The following is a 16,891-nucleotide window of genomic DNA, read 5'->3' as shown; positions in this document are numbered from 1 at the left end:
AGGGTCTTGAAGAAGCGCTCAGCAAAGGTGGCCGTAGACATCCCCTCTGCTCCCTCAGGTAGGCCCACCACGCGAATGTTATTTCTCCTTTGCCTGTCTTCTGAGTCTTCCGCTCTGTTGTAGGGACCAGACCATGTCATGTAACTCCGCCAATTGAGAGTTGTGGGCATGGGAGACATCCTCAACCCCCGAGATACGGTCCTCAGCAGCGGTCAGCCTACCTCTGATCTTGTCCAGGTCATGGCGGATGAGATTGCATTCTGTCGCCAGGCAATCTATCCGACCCACAAGTTCAGTCTTTGAAGCTGCTATGGCCTCCAGGATAGGACCCGTGATCGCAGCGGCGTCCACCTCAACCTCCTGCGGCACAGGGGAAGATACCTCAGGTGCCGGCAGTGATGCATCCTGCTGTAGCGCCATCTTACCCGGTAGGGATTTGACGCGCTGGGCATAGGAGCTGGGAACCAAGATGGCGTGGGCGGGGCCAGTCGCCATGCTGCCTTGAGAGCGGAGCTGCCGCTGATCCTTCGGAGGCTGAGATCTCTGCTTCTCCTTCTTCGAAGCCGAGGAGGACATCTCCACGATCCCCAGAGTGTCCCCCAGCCAGGCTACACCGCCACGAAGCTGATCGATCAGGCCGCAGTAAACAGGATAAAATCAATGGATGGCAGCCAGAGCTGAGAAGACACGTCTTGCCGCGATCACATCCGGCCACGCCCCCCGTATTTTCTTTTTATAAACATGCTGTCACTAGAGCAATGGAGGGGGGTTGGGGGGGTGTTAAACCGATTTTTTTGTTTAATGTGAAAGATGTTATGCCGAGTAAAATAGATATCCAACACGTCACGCTTTAAAATTGCGCACACTCGTGAAATCGCGGCAAACTTCAGTACTAAAAATCTCCATAGGCGACGCTTTAAGTTTTTTTTTTTACAGGTAACCAGTTTAGAGTTACAGAAGAGGTCTTGGGCTAGAATGGTTGCTCTTGGTCTAACGCACACAGCGATACCTTACATGTGATTTGAACTCTGTTTACATATGCGAGCGAGACTTAAGTATGTGTTGTAAAATAGATAGTGCATGACAGATCCTCCATAACCACTTGACGCCCAGAATACATCATACGACATCCTGGGCTTTGTGGGGCTATATCTGAATGATGCCTGCAGCTACAGGCATCATTCAGATATAGGCATTTTCAGCTGGCGATTTTCTACACCATAGGAACGATCATAGCAGATCGTTCCTACGGGCGGCGAAAGGGGACGACCCCCCCTCCCGCTGCCCTCCAGTGCTTCTACCGATTCACCTGTGTGATCGGTGAGTAGGTGACAGGATCTGCCGGCCCCGGATGGTGAACATAGTGATTTCCGGCAGGCCAGATGGTCGCCGAAGTCTCTATGATCGTCCGAGGCCGGGCGCGATGTTATGACGTCACGCCCGGCCTCTGCATTCAAAAAAACGGCGCTGTTTCGGCAGTGAATTTTTTATTTTTTTTAAGTATCAAAAATGTAAAAAAATTAAGTAAAAAAAAAAAAAAAAAAAAAAAAAAAAAAAAAAAAGAAGACGGAGTTAGGCTTACCGGTAACTCTGTTTCTAGGAGTCTTCCAGGACAGCCTCTTGAGACCTTTGGCTTCTCCCTCCGGGACAGGAAACACGTACACCCTTTTCTTTAAAAGGGCAGTCCTCCAGGTCTCCTCCTCAGTTTGCCCGAGAAATACCAGAAGATCCTGAAAGACACAATCTACTAACACATCGTTGGATCATTACCACAATACCAGTTCCTAAATTGACACCGGGTGGGAAAAACTCCGGCTGTCCTGGAAGACTCCTAGAAACAGAGTTACCGGTAAGCCTAACTCCGGATTTTCTCTAGTCGTCTTCCAGGACAGCCTCTTGAGATGACAAGCAAGAAACTTACTCGCTTTAGGGTGGGACCACTGTCTGGAGGACCCTCCGTCCGAAGGCCTGATCTTTGTCTGACAGCAGGTCCAACCGGTAATGTCTTGCAAAGGTTGAGTGAGATGTCCAGGCTGCCGCCTTACAGATCTCTTCCGGTGAAGCTCCGGCTCTCTGCCCAGGAAACTGCAACTGCCCGGGTAGAATGTGCTTTGACTGTAGGTGGTTCCTTACCCCCTATCTGATAAGCCTCAATAATTAACATCCTAAGCCATCTGGCGATGGAAGATTTTGATGCCCCGTAGCCTTTACGGGCACCCGAAAAATTAACAAAAAGGGAATCACTGAGCCTAAACTCCTTTGTGACTTCTAAGTAAAATAAAAGATTTCGTTTAACATCCAATAAGGACAACAATTCCCCTTCATCATCATCTGAAGAGGAATAAAAGGTTGGCAGGATAATAGCCTGAGTTCTGTGAAAGGTCGATGCCACTTTAGGCAAGAAACTAGAATCCGTCCTAAGAATGACTCTGTCATCCAAAATTTCCAGGAAGGGCTTTCTAATAGAAAGGGCCTGTAGGTCACCAACTCTCCTGGCTGAGGTTATAGCCACTAGAAACGCTACTTTTAATGTGACCTGCTTTAATGAAGATTCCTCCAGTGGTTCAAACGGTTTGTTGGTAAGAGCTTTCAGTACCAGTGATAGATGCCAAGTAGGGCAGGCTCTGACCCTAACGGGCTTGGACCTTGACACGCTTTTGAAAACATTTCTAACGAAACGATCTTGCTGAAGAGGAGTCTCCAAAAAAATACTTAAGGCAGCCGCCTGTACTTTAAGGGTGCTGATGGATAAGCCTAGCTCCACCCCTGCCTGAAAAAAATCCAGTACTGCTGGGATGTTATGCCGGGCTAACCCCTGCTCTATCTTCCAGGAATTGAATTTCTTCCAGATCTTGGAGTAGATTGCCCTTGTTACCGGTTTACGACATTCCAGGAGGGTTTTAACCACCCTATCTGAAAAACCATGGGCCTTCAAAAGTTGTTCTTCAGAAACCAAGCGGTCAGTTTCAGACTCTTTATCTGAGGATGAAGAACTGGACCTATGGCTAATAGGTCCTCTCTTTCCGGAAGCGTCCAAGGAGGATACCGGGCCAGTCTTTTCAGGCTGGCGAACCATGGCCGCCTGGGCCAAAAAGGCGTGACCATAATCAGGTCCGCAGGTTCCCTGAGAAACTTCCGAATCACTTTGGGGATTAACCTCACTGGGGGGGGGGAGGCATAGGCCAGGTTGAAATGCCAGGGATGGGCGAAGGCATCTACTCCCTTCGCTCTGTCCTGTGGGTGAATAGAGAAGAACACTGGAGTCTTCCTGTTCCCTTCTACCGCAAATAGGTCCACCTCTGGTAGTCCCCAGAGAGACACTATTTGTTTGAATACGTCCCTGTTCAGAGACCACTCGTCTTGATTTATGGGTTGTCTGCTGAGAAAATCGGCCAGGGTATTCAGAGAACCCCTCAAATGGACTGCCGCAAGGCACACCAGATTTTTCTCTGCCCAACTCAGAATTTGTGCAGCTGTGGCCTGAAGGGCTGGACTCCTTGTGCCCCCTTGTTTGTTTATGTAGGCGACCGTGGCAGCGTTGTCTGTTCTTACTTGTAGGTGCTGTCCTACTAAACGGGACTTGAAGAACTGTATGGCCCTTAGAACGGCCAACAGCTCCTTTTGGTTCGACGACCGAAGGGCCTCTGAGGGTGACCATTGCCCTTGGATCCAATCTTCTTCTAGGTGGGCTCCCCAACCCTTCCTGCTGGCGTCGGTGGTCAGCACCAAGGCTGCTGGAGGATCCCAGGAAAGACCTCTCTCTAGGTTCCTCCGGGACCGCCACCACCACAAATCTCTCTTGATGTTGTTTGGGGCGTAGATGGGACCTGGCCCAGGGCACCACCGGGAAACAGGCATAAGGCCCAAAACTCTCATCACTTCTCTAATGTTGGCCCCCTGATTCGTCTGAAGCTGCGCAATCGCCTGCTCTAGTTTGAGAATCTTCTCCTGAGGAAGAAAAATCTTCCTCTCCACCGAGGAAATCCTGTACCCCAGATATATGACCTTATGGGATGGTAAAAGCTGTAACTTGTCCTCGTTGACCAGCCATCCTAAGGAGCGCAGGAAGGACAGGGCTACCTTCAGGTCGCTCTCTAGTTGGGGACGTGACGGGGCTACAAACAAGAGGTCGTCTAGGTATGGAATTACCGTGATGCCCTTGATTCTCAGGGGCGCCAAGGCCTCCACTAGGACTTTGGTGAATATCCTTGGGGAGGATGAAAGCCCGAAGGGGAGGGCCCTGAACTGAAAAGGCTTGATGGCTGAACCCAACTTCACCGCTAGTCTCAGGAAATTTCTGGCATTCCGGGCGAATCGGGATATGCAAGTATGCATCTGAGGTCCACCGTGGCCATGAAACAATTTGGGAAGATAAGGTTGGTCACCGAAAATATCGACTCCATTCTGAAGCGCTTGTACCTGACCCACCTGTTGAGGGGACGAAGGTTTAAGATCAGTCTGTATTTTCCCAGAGGGTTTTTTCACCACAAAGACGTGTGAATACACCCCCTGACCTTCTTCCGCCTGGGGAACCTCTTTTAAGACCCTCTGGTCTAAGAGGTCTCCCAGAAGGAGGCCTAAGGCCTCCGCTTTCTCCCGATCCCTTGGGAGTTGGGTGACCAAAAACACCGGAGGGGGGGGGGGGAAAGAATTCCAGCCTGTAGCCGTTTTTTATGAGTTCTTGAACAAACGGACTGACTGTTGACTCTGTCCATTGCAAGAGGAACTCCCCCAACCTTCCTCCCACAGGGACCCGAGTGTCACTGGGGTTTGGGGGTAGCCTGAGGAGGGTTAAACAAGATTCCTCCTCTACCTCGTCCTTTCTGGCCTGCCCAGTGCTTTTTAGGACCGGTATCTCCATCTTTCTGGTTTTGCTTGAACCCTCGAAAAAAACGTTTATTCACGTCTTTTTTCTTTCTTTCTTTCGGGACAGGCTTTTTTTTTGTCCTGCGTTCTTTCCAACGCTTCTTGGAGGCCAGGCCCAAACAGATGGTCTCCTGAAAACGGCAAGCCACAGAGTTTTAATTTAGATGCGGCGTCCCCGGTCCAGGTCTTCAACCAGACCGACCTTCTGGCTGCGTTAACCAACGCCGCTGACCTAGCTGCCAGCTTCAGTGATTCTGAGAAAGCATCTGCTAGAAAGCCGACTGCCTTCATGAGCAACGGAAACGATTTTAAAATCTGTTGCCTGGAAGTACCTGCTGTGATGTGAACTTGAAGCTGATTAAGCCAGCATTCCAAGTTTCTGGCTACGCATGTAGCTGCCAGTGCAGGTTTCAGCACTATAGTGGAAGCATCCCATGCTCTTTTGAGTAGGATTTCGCTCCTTTTATCCATGGGGTCCTTAAGAGACCCTAGGTCATCGAAAGCCAGGTCGGTTCTTTTAGGAACCTTGGCCAAGAGCGCATCAAGCTTCGGGACCTTGTTCCAGGGCTGTGATTCGTCATACTCAAAAGGAAATCTCTGTTTCAAATTTCCCCAAAAAAAAAGGAGGCCTTGAGCACCACACCCCTGGTATAGCTGGTCGTGCTTAAGACAACTGGACTGGTTCCTCTCGGATCTGTAATGTTTCATAAATGGCTTTAAGAAAGTCTCCTACATCATCCAGAGACCGCTTGTACCTCTGAGCCGGATGCTGAATCTACCTGGGAGGAAGCCTGGGATCGTGTAGACCCGCCTGCCTCCTTCTCCTCTTGTTCAGACACCCCAGCTGGTGCCGTCAAGGATGGTGCACTAGAGGCCCTGTAAATGGGGGACAGCATCTGCATCCTGTCCATCATGCCCCTGAAAGACCTAAAGGTGGATGCTAGTTCATCCTTGACGGATGCTAAGACCTTATGGCATTCTGCCGAGTAGTCATCCTTGCACAGAGAGTCTTTTTCCAGTTAGAGCTTAATTTTTCCCCACATACAGCGCACTTTCTTTTAGGGACTTGGGCCGGAGTCTTGTCCTGAGCTTTGACCTGCAAACAAACAGCCAGAACAACAGTCCATCAGAAAAAACATCCCCCTGACCATACACCACTGGGTTTTTGTCAGCTGTAAGTGCAGGGAATCCCTCCACCAAAGGGAGGGAGAAAAAAAAAAAAAAAAAAAAAAACACGGTCCCGAGATCCTCAGACCTGGTCCCCCAGAGTAAGGAAAAGAACGGCCTCGCCACCTTACCTGGGAGATGCCGGAGCCGGTGGACCCGGAGTCTGTAGCCGCCCTCGCTTCCTCCATCAGTCCTGGTGTCCTGTGCAGCCCAGCTGCACTTGTAACACACCGCTCCGTGTGCCTACATTCCTCTGCTGCGCCTGAGTCGTACGGGACCACATCCGGCGGCGCCCCTTGATGACGCTGTTCCTATGACGCACTTCCGCCTCTTGGAACGCATCCGCCCCGCCACTCAGCGCCGCTCCAGAAGGAGGAAGTCTGCAGTGCAGAGCGGCATGGCTAAGTCAGCGTCTCTCGCCGCCATCGCTGCTGTACCCTCCGCTGGGAATACCAACGCCGACCGTGGTCTCAGGTACTGGGGAAAGAGGGGGGGGGGGGGGGGAGTGCTAGCCAGCAAGGGTTCCCGCTCTCCTCGAGCGTTAAGGACAGCAGTGGGAATCGGTGACCTCCTCTTCCGACTAGGAACAGCGGGGTACCAAGGCAGAGAGGGAAGTCCAGCAGATCTTAGTCCCCAACGTGCTCCTTCCCTTCTGGCAGGAAACACAAATAACTGAGGAGACCTGGAGGACTGACCTTTAAAGAAAAGGATGTACGCGTTTCCTGTCCCGGAGGGAGGAGCCCAAGGTCTCAAGAGGCTGTCCTGGAAGACAACTAGAGAAAATGTGTCAAAAATGTAAAAAAATTTAGTAAAAAAAAAAAAAAATTTTCATTGTTAAAGTGCCCCTGTCCCCGTGTGCTCGCATGCAGAAGCGAACGCATACGCAAGACCCGCCCATATATGAAAATGGTGTTCAAACCACACGTGAGGTGTCACCACAAACTTTAGAGCGAGAGCAATAATTCTAGCCCTAGACCTCCTTTGTAACTCAAAACATGTAACCAGTAAAAAAATAAATAAAAAAATAAATAAAAAAATAAAGTGTTTTGCCTATGGGGATTTTTAGGTACCGAAGTTTGGCGTCGTTCCACGAGCGTGTGCAATTTTGAAGCGAGACATGTTAGGTATCCATTTACTCGGCGTAACTTCATCTTTCACATTATGCAAAAAAATTGGGCTAATTTACTGGGTTTTTTTTTGTGAAGCATGAAACGGTTTGTTTGTTTTTTTTAAAGAAAACGCGTTTGAAAAACTGCTGCGCTAATACCGTGCGAGATAAAAAGTTGCATTGACCGCCATTGTATTCTCTAGGGTCTCTGCTAAAAATAAAAAAATGTAATTTTTGATGATTTTTACACGTAGAAACGAATGTCAGAATTGGCCCGGGCCTGAAGTGGAGAGATGTGGGGTCAAATAAGACAGACAAGTTGGTAGTAGCTCCAGAAGGCGTGACAAGAGGTAGGGATGCCTCCATGATCAGCAGAATGGTACATAGTATATTATATGGGCAAGAAAATTAAAAAAAAAAAAAAAATCATTAAAAAAACACCACACAACAAATCACACAGCCAACTCACCTTTTTCTCCTCTATCACATTTCTCTACAATCACGTTTATCAATTCTTTGGCTTTATCTTGTTGCTCACTGCTTCCAAATATCTTTACCTCAGTGTCATAATCTTCTTTTATAATCTTGAGAAAGAAAAAAAAACAAGCACACAACAGTTTCACAACTTGTAACAGCACATCACTATAAAAAGGACACAGCATTTTAATGAAAAAAATAAATAAAATGCCAAGGCACTGTATTGGTGGTTGAGCAGGTCATCTAATTTGAATCTGTGCATAATGCTACATGCCATATAAGAACCTAACCTATGGGACATTTCTAAAGATAATTTTCCATTTAAGATACATTAATAATTTAGTTTATTGAACATGAAATGGGGCTTAGTTATGTAGCACAAGGCTGTATATTCTGCAATATTAAAATTTTTGGGTAAACTCATTCAATGAATCCAAGCGCTGCGAGCGGAGATAACATGTACTGCATTGATGCATTCACACAATTTCAGTGTGTTGACCATAAAGCAACAACAGTAACCGTGAGATAAAACAAAGTTTGGGAACATTCCTTTAGTCCACTGATTTGCAAATCTATCTACATTACAAACTGAATAATTGAATCGGTTCTGTTATCGCCGTTTTACCAACCCAACAGCTTATACTAAATTGGAAACATGAATTTTGATTGCAAATATTAAAGATTCTAAACTACCAGCAAGAACGAGTCCTTACATTTTAAAGAGCAACTGTCATTTCATATCCATCATGGCAGCGCCTGTTAGTGGGAATCAAGTTAATCTGCTGCTGCCACACCCCTCACCTTGTTGTGTCATTGCCGCATTACCAGCCATCTCATTAAAGTGAATGGGACTGTCGGTGAGTCAACAGCGGGTCAGAGGAGGAGCCGCTGGGGGATAGTTGCTCTTTAAAATAGAGTCAATTTAAAAGGGGTTGTAAAGGAAAAACATTTTTTCATAATAAGCATCCTTTACCTGCAGACATTCCTCTTTTCACTTCCTCATTGTTCGGTTTTTGCTCAGAAGTTGCTCTATTTCTTCTCTGTTCTGTTCACTTCCTGCTTGTCTGATTTTACTGACCACCGTGATGGGAGGCCTTACTGCGGTGGTCAGTAACGTGCTCACCCCCTCCTGGGAACTACATATGTGTGGCAGGATGCTCTCTACGTGTTAGAGACTTCAAGGAGGTGTGAATTACTGGGCGTGCCGCAATTCATACTGGGAAATGTAGTTCTTACATGAACGAGCGCCGCGAAACCAGGAAGTGAATGAGAAAACAGAAACTAGAATGCCAGAGGTATTTACTCTTTTTTTTAACAGAATCATTACACTATTCTGTCTACCTTGCAGACATTAATTTTAGGCAAAAAAAATTTGACCCTTTAAATCAAGCCTTTTTACTAGCGATTTAAATGGTTTAGATCGTGATTTAAATCAAATCCACCCTGGTACATATTAGGCAGCAGCAGGAGGAACTGGTAAAAAAGGCGAACAAAGCCTACAATATAGAAATTTAGCAAAGTAGAACCAGCTAAACTCCCATTTTCTAGTTCCCAGAGTCTAGTTCTAACTAGAGGTCGACCGATATATCAGGCGATTTTTGGCATTTTATAATTAAATTAAATTGGCATCGGCCGATTGTGCTGAAAAAAAAAAAAGCAGATTTACAAAACTTTATTTTGACTTGCAAAATGACTTCTGCGAGACCTCTTTTACACTGGGGCAGGGGCGGCAGTAAAAAGCCGCTATTTTTAGCAGCGCTTTACCATCAATTTTGTGGCACTATTAGTCCGATAGCGGGGCGGTTTTAGCCCCCGATAGCGGCCGAGAAAGGGTTAAAAACCATGCCCCATTCATTGCAATGAGCACGAGCGGTATACACACACCGCTCCTTCACCACACCAAAGATGCTGCTAGCACGACTTTTTTTTACTGTCCTGCTAGCGCATCGGAGACAGCAGCAGCCATTTCAGGTCGCCTTGTAGGCACTATTTTTAGCGTGTGAAAGGGGTCTAATAGAAGTCAATGCATCTCTCCTATCTGGGCCGCCTGCCAAGTCTGAGAAAAGAAGCAATGAGATACAATGTTTCTACTTATTAAAGGACTGAACTGTGTAGTTCTCAGTTAAACCATTTAAAGACTAAATCTTTTCCGACACTTGTTGCTTACAAGAAAATCACTTAGAAACCCCAAACACACACACACACACACACACACACATACTTGTAGCAGCAACTCTAAAATGGCGGTTGCTGCAATATTTTAGGTCGAACGTATTTGCGCACTCAGGCTTTCACACTGAGACTGCAGGAGCCTTTTTGCAGGCACTTTACAGGCGCTATTTTGTATAGATGTATAAAACCTTACACAAAAGCCAATTTGTATATACTTGTCTTGGTATTCAATTATATACCAACCTCTTGCATATACATATTGCCCTATCATAGCCCATAAGTGAGCCTTTCCCAACTTTGTACCATAGGAATAAGCTTCTTTCATAATCTCTACTGGCATAGTTCAACGCATTTGTCAGCAGAATTTGACTAACCACAGAGGCCCAAAATCCAAGGAACTGTGAAAGACAGGTCTGGAAGAATATACAAATACATCACGTATGTATGATGTTGTTATCTATGTTACATACACTTTTAGACCCATTGACCACAATTTTTGAAGAAGCAGTGCACTACTGCTGTAAACACATTGAGCTTTGCCCCTACACCATTGGACAATATAGCCATTTTGTCTCTATGGCAGGGGTTGACAAATTTGCTTGGAATCTAGGAGCCAGCTAAAAAAGTTAGGAGCCAGAAAACGCACCCCGTCCCGACGAGCTTGCGCGCAGAAGCGAACATATACGTGAGCAGCGCCAGCATATGTAAACAGTGTTCAAACCACACGTGAGGTATCGCCGCGATTGGTAGAGCGAGAGCAATAACTCTAGCCCTAGATCTCCTCTAACTCAAAACATGCAACCTGTAGATTTTTTTAAACGTCGCCTATGGAGATTTTAAAGGGTAAAGGTTTGTCGGCATTCCACGAGCGGACGCAATTTTGAAGCGTGACATGTTGGGTATCAATTTACGCGGCGTAACATTATCTTTCATAATGTAAAAAAAAAAAAAATGGGGATAACTTTACTGTTGTCTTATTTTTTAATTAAAAAAAGTGTATTTTTTTCCCAAAAAAAGTGCGCTTGTAAGACCGCTGCCCAAATACGGCGTGACAGAAAGTATTGCAACAATCGCCATTTTATTCTCTAGGGTGTTGGGATAAAAAATATATATAATGTTTGGGGGTTCTAATTAGAGGGAAGAAGATGGCAGTGAAAATAGTGAAAAATTACATTAGAATTGCTGTTTAACTTGTAATGCTTAACTTGTAATACCAACGGCCGCCACCAGATGGCGCCAGCTTACACATCTGGTGGTAATAACTTGTAATACCAACGGTTCACCACCAGCTCGGGATTTGTCGAGCCCTGCTCTATGGTACTAATTTGGGAAATGCCAACAGATGGAGGGTGAAAGAGGTCAACATAATAAAGTGTCTATGTGAATCTGACAGAAGTAGCACCTGAAAAGTCCCACTGCCATTACTTGTTTTTGTACTTTACATGTGGAGATGTGGTGCAATATGATCTGTGACAGTTGGTCCATTTGTATGGATTATTTTAAAACACTTTAGTTTATTCTTGAACAGAACCTGGAATTTTTATCTAAAAGCATTAATACTACACAGAACTAAAGTTACCTTTATTCTTGAACCTGATGCTTCTTCTAATTCTTTTATTTTAGATCCTCCACGACCTGCAACAGACATTCATTATCAGTATAAATTCAAGACATATGCCTCACTAATACACCCATTTTTGGTTGGGAGAGAGAATAGTAATGGGGAGCCTGCTATTGCAGACTTAAAATAAAGTAAAAACTCATTTTTCTGTTATAGCTGGATTAGGTCAGTGCTTAAAGCGGGAGTTCACCCGAAAAAAACATTTTTAAGATTAGATTGATGCTCATTTTGTCAAGGGGAATCGGGTAGTTTTTTTAAAATCGAAGCAGTACTTACCATTTTAGAGAGCGATCTTCTCCGCCGCTTTCAGGTATGGTCTTCGGGACTGGGCGTTCCTATTTGATTGACAGTCTTCCGACAGGCTTCCGACGGTCGCATCTATCGCGTCACGAGTAGCCGAAAGTCGGTGCGGCTCTATACGGCGCCTGCACACCGACGTTCGGCTACTTTCGGAAAATCGTGACGCGATGTATGCGACCGTCGGAAACCTGACAGAAGACTGTCAAACAGGAACGCCCAGTCTCGCAGCCCATACCGGCTGAGAAGATGTATCTCTAAAACGGTAAGTACTGCTTCGATTTAAAAAAAACTACCCGATTCCCCTAGACAAAATGAGCATGAATCTAATCTTAAAAATTGTAATTTCCGAGTGAACCTCCACTTTAAAATATACACACACACACACACACACACACACCTCACATTTTTGTAAAAATATATTATATCTTTTCATGTGACAACACTGAAGAAAGAACACTTTGTTACAATGTAATTGTAAAAATGTGTCAATTTACTGTCCCCTTAAAATAACTCAACACAGCCATTAATGTCTTAACTGTTGGCAACAAAAGAGAGTACACCGGCACCCCTAAGTGAAAATGTCCAAATTGGGCCCAAAGTGTCAATATTTAGTGTGGCTGCCATTTTCCAGCACTGCCTTAACCCTCTTGGGCTTGGCGTTCACCAGAGCTTCACAGGTTGTCACTGGAGAGGCCATAGTTCCACAGCTCAGTTTCAGGGTCTTGGCCAACAAGTCTTTTTTTCAGATCCTCAGAGTTCTTGCCATGAGGTGCCATGTTGAACTTCCAGTAAACAGTATTAGAGAGTGAGCGCGAGTACAACACATTTAAACACACCTGCTTCCTATGCACACCTGAGACCTTGAAACACTGAGTCACATGACACTGGGGAGTGAAAATGGCTAAATGGGTCCAATTTGGACATTTTTACTTAGGGTGTACTCACTTTTGTTGCCAGTGGTTTAGACATTAATGGCTGTGTTATTTTCAGGGGACAGCAAGTTTACACCGTTATACAATCTGTACACTCACTACTTTACATTGTAGCAAAGTGTAATTTCTTCAGTCGGTCACATGAAAAGATAAAATATTTACAAAAATGTGAGGGGTGTACTCACTTTTGTGAGATACATACATACATACATACATACTCCCATCTTATCTATCCATCCAGTCAATCCATCCTTCACCATAGTTTGCAACTGTGACATCACAAAAAACAGTCCAAACTACCGTATTTTTCGCCTTATAAGACGCACTTTTTCTTCCCCAAAACTGGGGGGGAAAAGTTGGTGCGTCTTATACGACGAATATACCTTTTTTTTTACTCACCGATCCGACCCGCGGAGCGCACCGCCGCCGCAGTCTTAGGAAAGGCCGCGGCTTTGGCCTAGCTCCGGAGCGGTCGGCCATCTTGGTACACCCGGCGGCGGTGCGCGCTGAGCAGAGGGTTTGCGTGGGATCTTCTATTCCTACCAGAGCGATCTGCAACAGTGAGTTGGGGGCAATGTTACTGGCTGGCTATGTGGGGGCAATGTTACTGGCTGGCTATGTGGGGGCAATGTTACTGGCTGGCTATGTGGGGGCAATGTTACTGGCTGGCTATGTGGGGGCAATGTTACTGGCTAATATTATGTGGGGGCAATGTTACTGGCTATTACTATGTGGGGGCAATGTTACTGGCTATTACTAATGTGGGAGTGGTGTGATGGTGATGACGAGTGGGGGGCAAATATTTTACTACAGTATTTGGGTCAGAATCTTTTTTTTTCTAGATTTTCCTCTTTTAAAATTGGGTGCGTCTTATACGGTGAAAAATACGGTACTTTCAATTTAGCCAAAACAGCATCCTCTACTCTGAAAACAAATCACCAAGTAAAAAATAAAGCCCTAGAGAGGTACAAAAAAAATAGAGGCTTTCACCATATCAGATATTATAGTGAATTTGCCACATCCCTGTATACGTAGAAAAGGTTTCGGTACATCCCCCAACTCCCTCAGACCTTGCCAGTGTGGATGGCGTGCCCCACGGACCCGCTAAAACACAGCTTGAACAAACGATAGTGACTATTTCACTGCAGTTTTACTACTGATGCAGGATTCTGACCATAATCCTTAAAATTTATCTACACTGCGAGACCCTTCATTTGCAATTGCAAGCTTCTGTCTCTACCTGTTCAAAACCTCTATCAGAGACACCAGGTTGTCTGATCTTCCCACTGGGCTAAAAATGCTCCAGGTGTACAGCTTGAACTAAAAACATTTATACACGCCATCCACTGACAACGCCATTTTTTACTCTTGCTTTAATACTCTGTTTTTGACCACGTTGCCATTCACAATGTCTAGAATACAAATCATTCTATACAATTACCCCCGATGCAAGGACTTTGAACCTGAAACACATTGGGTACCACTAGAACTTATGCCGGATGTTTGACACCAGAAAGTACTATTAGATACTGTAATGAAACTACTTTGTATACATACTGTTATATTTGCAAGATATTTTATGTGTAATTGTGTTATATGTCATTGTATGTTGTAGCAAACATCATTGTTGATTTTTTAGCTTAGTCTTATTTGTATAATATATACTTGAACCAATTTATTAGTGTCTTTGCCAAGTGTCAAAGTTCAGAGTGATGGCAACAAGAAACTCAGCTTGCAGGTAAGGTCAGATAAGCGAACATCTCTAATAGTTTCAAAGGGTGGCTTTGGAGGAGCCGAAAGAACCAAGGTCCCACAGAGAGACAGGGGCAAATATGTGCTACACCCTGCATTAAGGCCTCAGCTTAGGAATAAGACCAACAGTCAAGGCCAAGAGTTGCCCTTTAAGCGTGCACTCACATTGGCACTCTGAACTGAGCCTGGTTCATTTGTGCAGTGCGAGTGCTCCGAACCACGTTGGAGAACAGTTAGTTCATTGAATCACTAGGAACATGTTGCCCCAGGCACGGTTTGCTGCCGTGTTCTGAGCCCTCTGTGTGACAGTAGTATGGGAAGAAGTTGCCTGTACCAGCTGTCAATTTTTGAAAAGAGCGCAGCCATGCGGGGCTCTGCCCTCACGGCCACCTTGTTCATTCATAGGAGGTCTCTGAATAAATAAATTACAAGTACCAACATCCTTTGCAACACTCTGGTAGTTCATTGATTTTTACCATCAGTGTGAAACTGCCTGCCCAGATGATGTACAGGCAGACCGATTACACCGACAGTCTGCAAGAGTCCTGCATTGCACCTTTTGTTTTTAACCACTTCAATACCAGGCACTTATACACCTTCCTGCCCAGGCCAATTTTCAGCTTTCAGTGCTGTCGCAATTTGAATGACAATTGCGCGGTCCTACTACACTGTACCCAGACAAATGTTTTATCATTTTGTTCCCACAAATAGAGCTTTCTTTTGGTGGCATTTGGTCACTATGATTTTTATTTCTCCAGTCATCTTCCAGGACGGCACACCTGAGATGACGGTCCCACCAGGGATAGCCCATGGGTAACAGGGATTTGTTTGTTGTCTATTTCAGAGACAGATTGCCCTGCCCAGGAGACCACCAGCAGGTCTAGGGGTAAATCCTCTGGCAAATCAAAGAACTGTGGAAACTGTGGGGAAAAACTCCCACAGGATTATACTAAACCCTTCTGTTACAAATGTATTTACAAGTTGGCAGGCAGGGAGACAGCGCAAGCCATGAAAGAGTGCAGAGCCTTACAGACTGAAATGCTCGCTACTCTTCAATAGAGCTGCACGATTCTGGCCAAAATGAGAATCACGTTTTTTTTTGCTTAGAATGAAGATCAAGATTCTCTCACGATTCTCATGGCGTAAAATCTTTTACACAAAAAAAAAAATGGGCCAACTTAAATGGCTATTTTTTTTTTTATTCAATTAAAGTAATTTTTTCCCAAAAAAATGCATTTAAAAAAAGACTGATGCGCAAATACAGTGCAACATAAAATATTGCAACAACTGCCATTTTATTCTCTAGGGTCTCTACTAAAAAACATATATAATGTTTGGGGGTTCTAAGTAATTTTCTGCCAAAAAAATAATGATTTTAACTTGAAAAAAGCTGTCAGAAAAAGGTTTGGTGTTTAAGTGGTTAAATGTTCCCTAATTTACATACAGAAGTTTATTCCTTTGAAGTGATACAATGTTTAGACTTAACTTTCCACTGATAAAGAAGGCTTTCAAAACTTGGCAGATTGCCCAGACTTTGACTTTTGGCTGAGAGCAGAGAGAAAATTCTTTGCATACCAAAGTGCAGAGAGAAAATTCTTTTCATGTCAAATATCTTGAAACCCTGTGTCAAGAATTGCAACGGAAAAAGATCGCGATAACAATTTTTGACAATTATGCAGCTCTACTCTCCAATCTTTTAAAGCCACGGTAGCAAACAGAGAGGCAGCTCCCGTAGGTACAGAGGAATCCTCATCTTTGGTAGAGACCCAAACTAGTATTACAGAAGGGTCTCAGGGACCAACCTATTCTGACGTAGAGTTAGAATCCTCAGGAAGAAGGGGAGGATTCGGATCAGAGTAGCCGGGGGGATATTCGACCTGGCGGTCATCTTTTTTCTGCAGAGGATATGGAAGATCTCCTCAAAGCAATCTATGCCTCTGAGGACATCCAGCTTCCTGCCACGCAGGTCTCAGTTCAAGACAGATTGTACAGGGGACTCTGTAAAGCCCAAACCAAATCCTTCCTGTACACCAATCTCTTAAAGATATTATTCGAAGAGAATGGAAGGAACCTGAGCGCAGGGTCTTAAGACTTAAAACCTGGAAGCGTAGGTGTCCCTTCAAGCCCGAGGAAGAGGACAAATTCTTCAAGATTCCGCGTTTGGATGCCTCTTTGGCCCAAGTTTTCAAACACTTGGATTTATCATTTGAAGATTCCGGCAACATTCGGGATCCAATGGATAAAAAGTCAGAAACTTTGTTGCGCAGGGCTTGGGATGCCAATGCAGCCGCTATGGGCCCTGCATTGGCCTCTGCATGCGTTGCTAGAAACGTGGACGCATAGGTCCGCAGACTAATGGACCATGTAGAGCAGGAGAGTAAATCCAAAGAGGTATTAGACTCCCTGGAAGTGGTCGGGAAAGCAGTAGCCTATTTATCAGATGCTGCAGTGGAAACCGTCAGAACTACCGCCAAGTCGGCAGCTCTTCTAAATTCT

At 45.2% G+C, this 16,891-nt stretch overlaps 1 protein-coding gene across 4 annotated transcripts in view; it reads right to left on the bottom strand.

The window, feature by feature from the left end:
- Window positions 1-16,891, bottom strand: part of DDX43 (DEAD-box helicase 43) — a 263,226-nt gene that overhangs the window by 228,781 nt on the left and 17,554 nt on the right. For all 4 annotated transcript variants that reach the window (XM_040349947.1, XM_040349949.1, XM_040349950.1 and 1 more), the window contains exons 2-3: window positions 11,370-11,425; window positions 7,611-7,725 (exon numbers count right to left, since the gene is read on the bottom strand). In XM_040349947.1, the coding sequence (XP_040205881.1) occupies window positions 7,611-7,725; window positions 11,370-11,425 (171 nt within the window). The remainder of the gene's footprint in view (window positions 1-7,610; window positions 7,726-11,369; window positions 11,426-16,891) is intronic.

Source organism: Rana temporaria, chromosome 4 (genome assembly GCF_905171775.1).
Source record: "Rana temporaria chromosome 4, aRanTem1.1, whole genome shotgun sequence".
NCBI lineage: Eukaryota > Metazoa > Chordata > Amphibia > Anura > Ranidae > Rana > Rana temporaria.
This window is presented reverse-complemented; position numbering and strand designations above follow the sequence as displayed.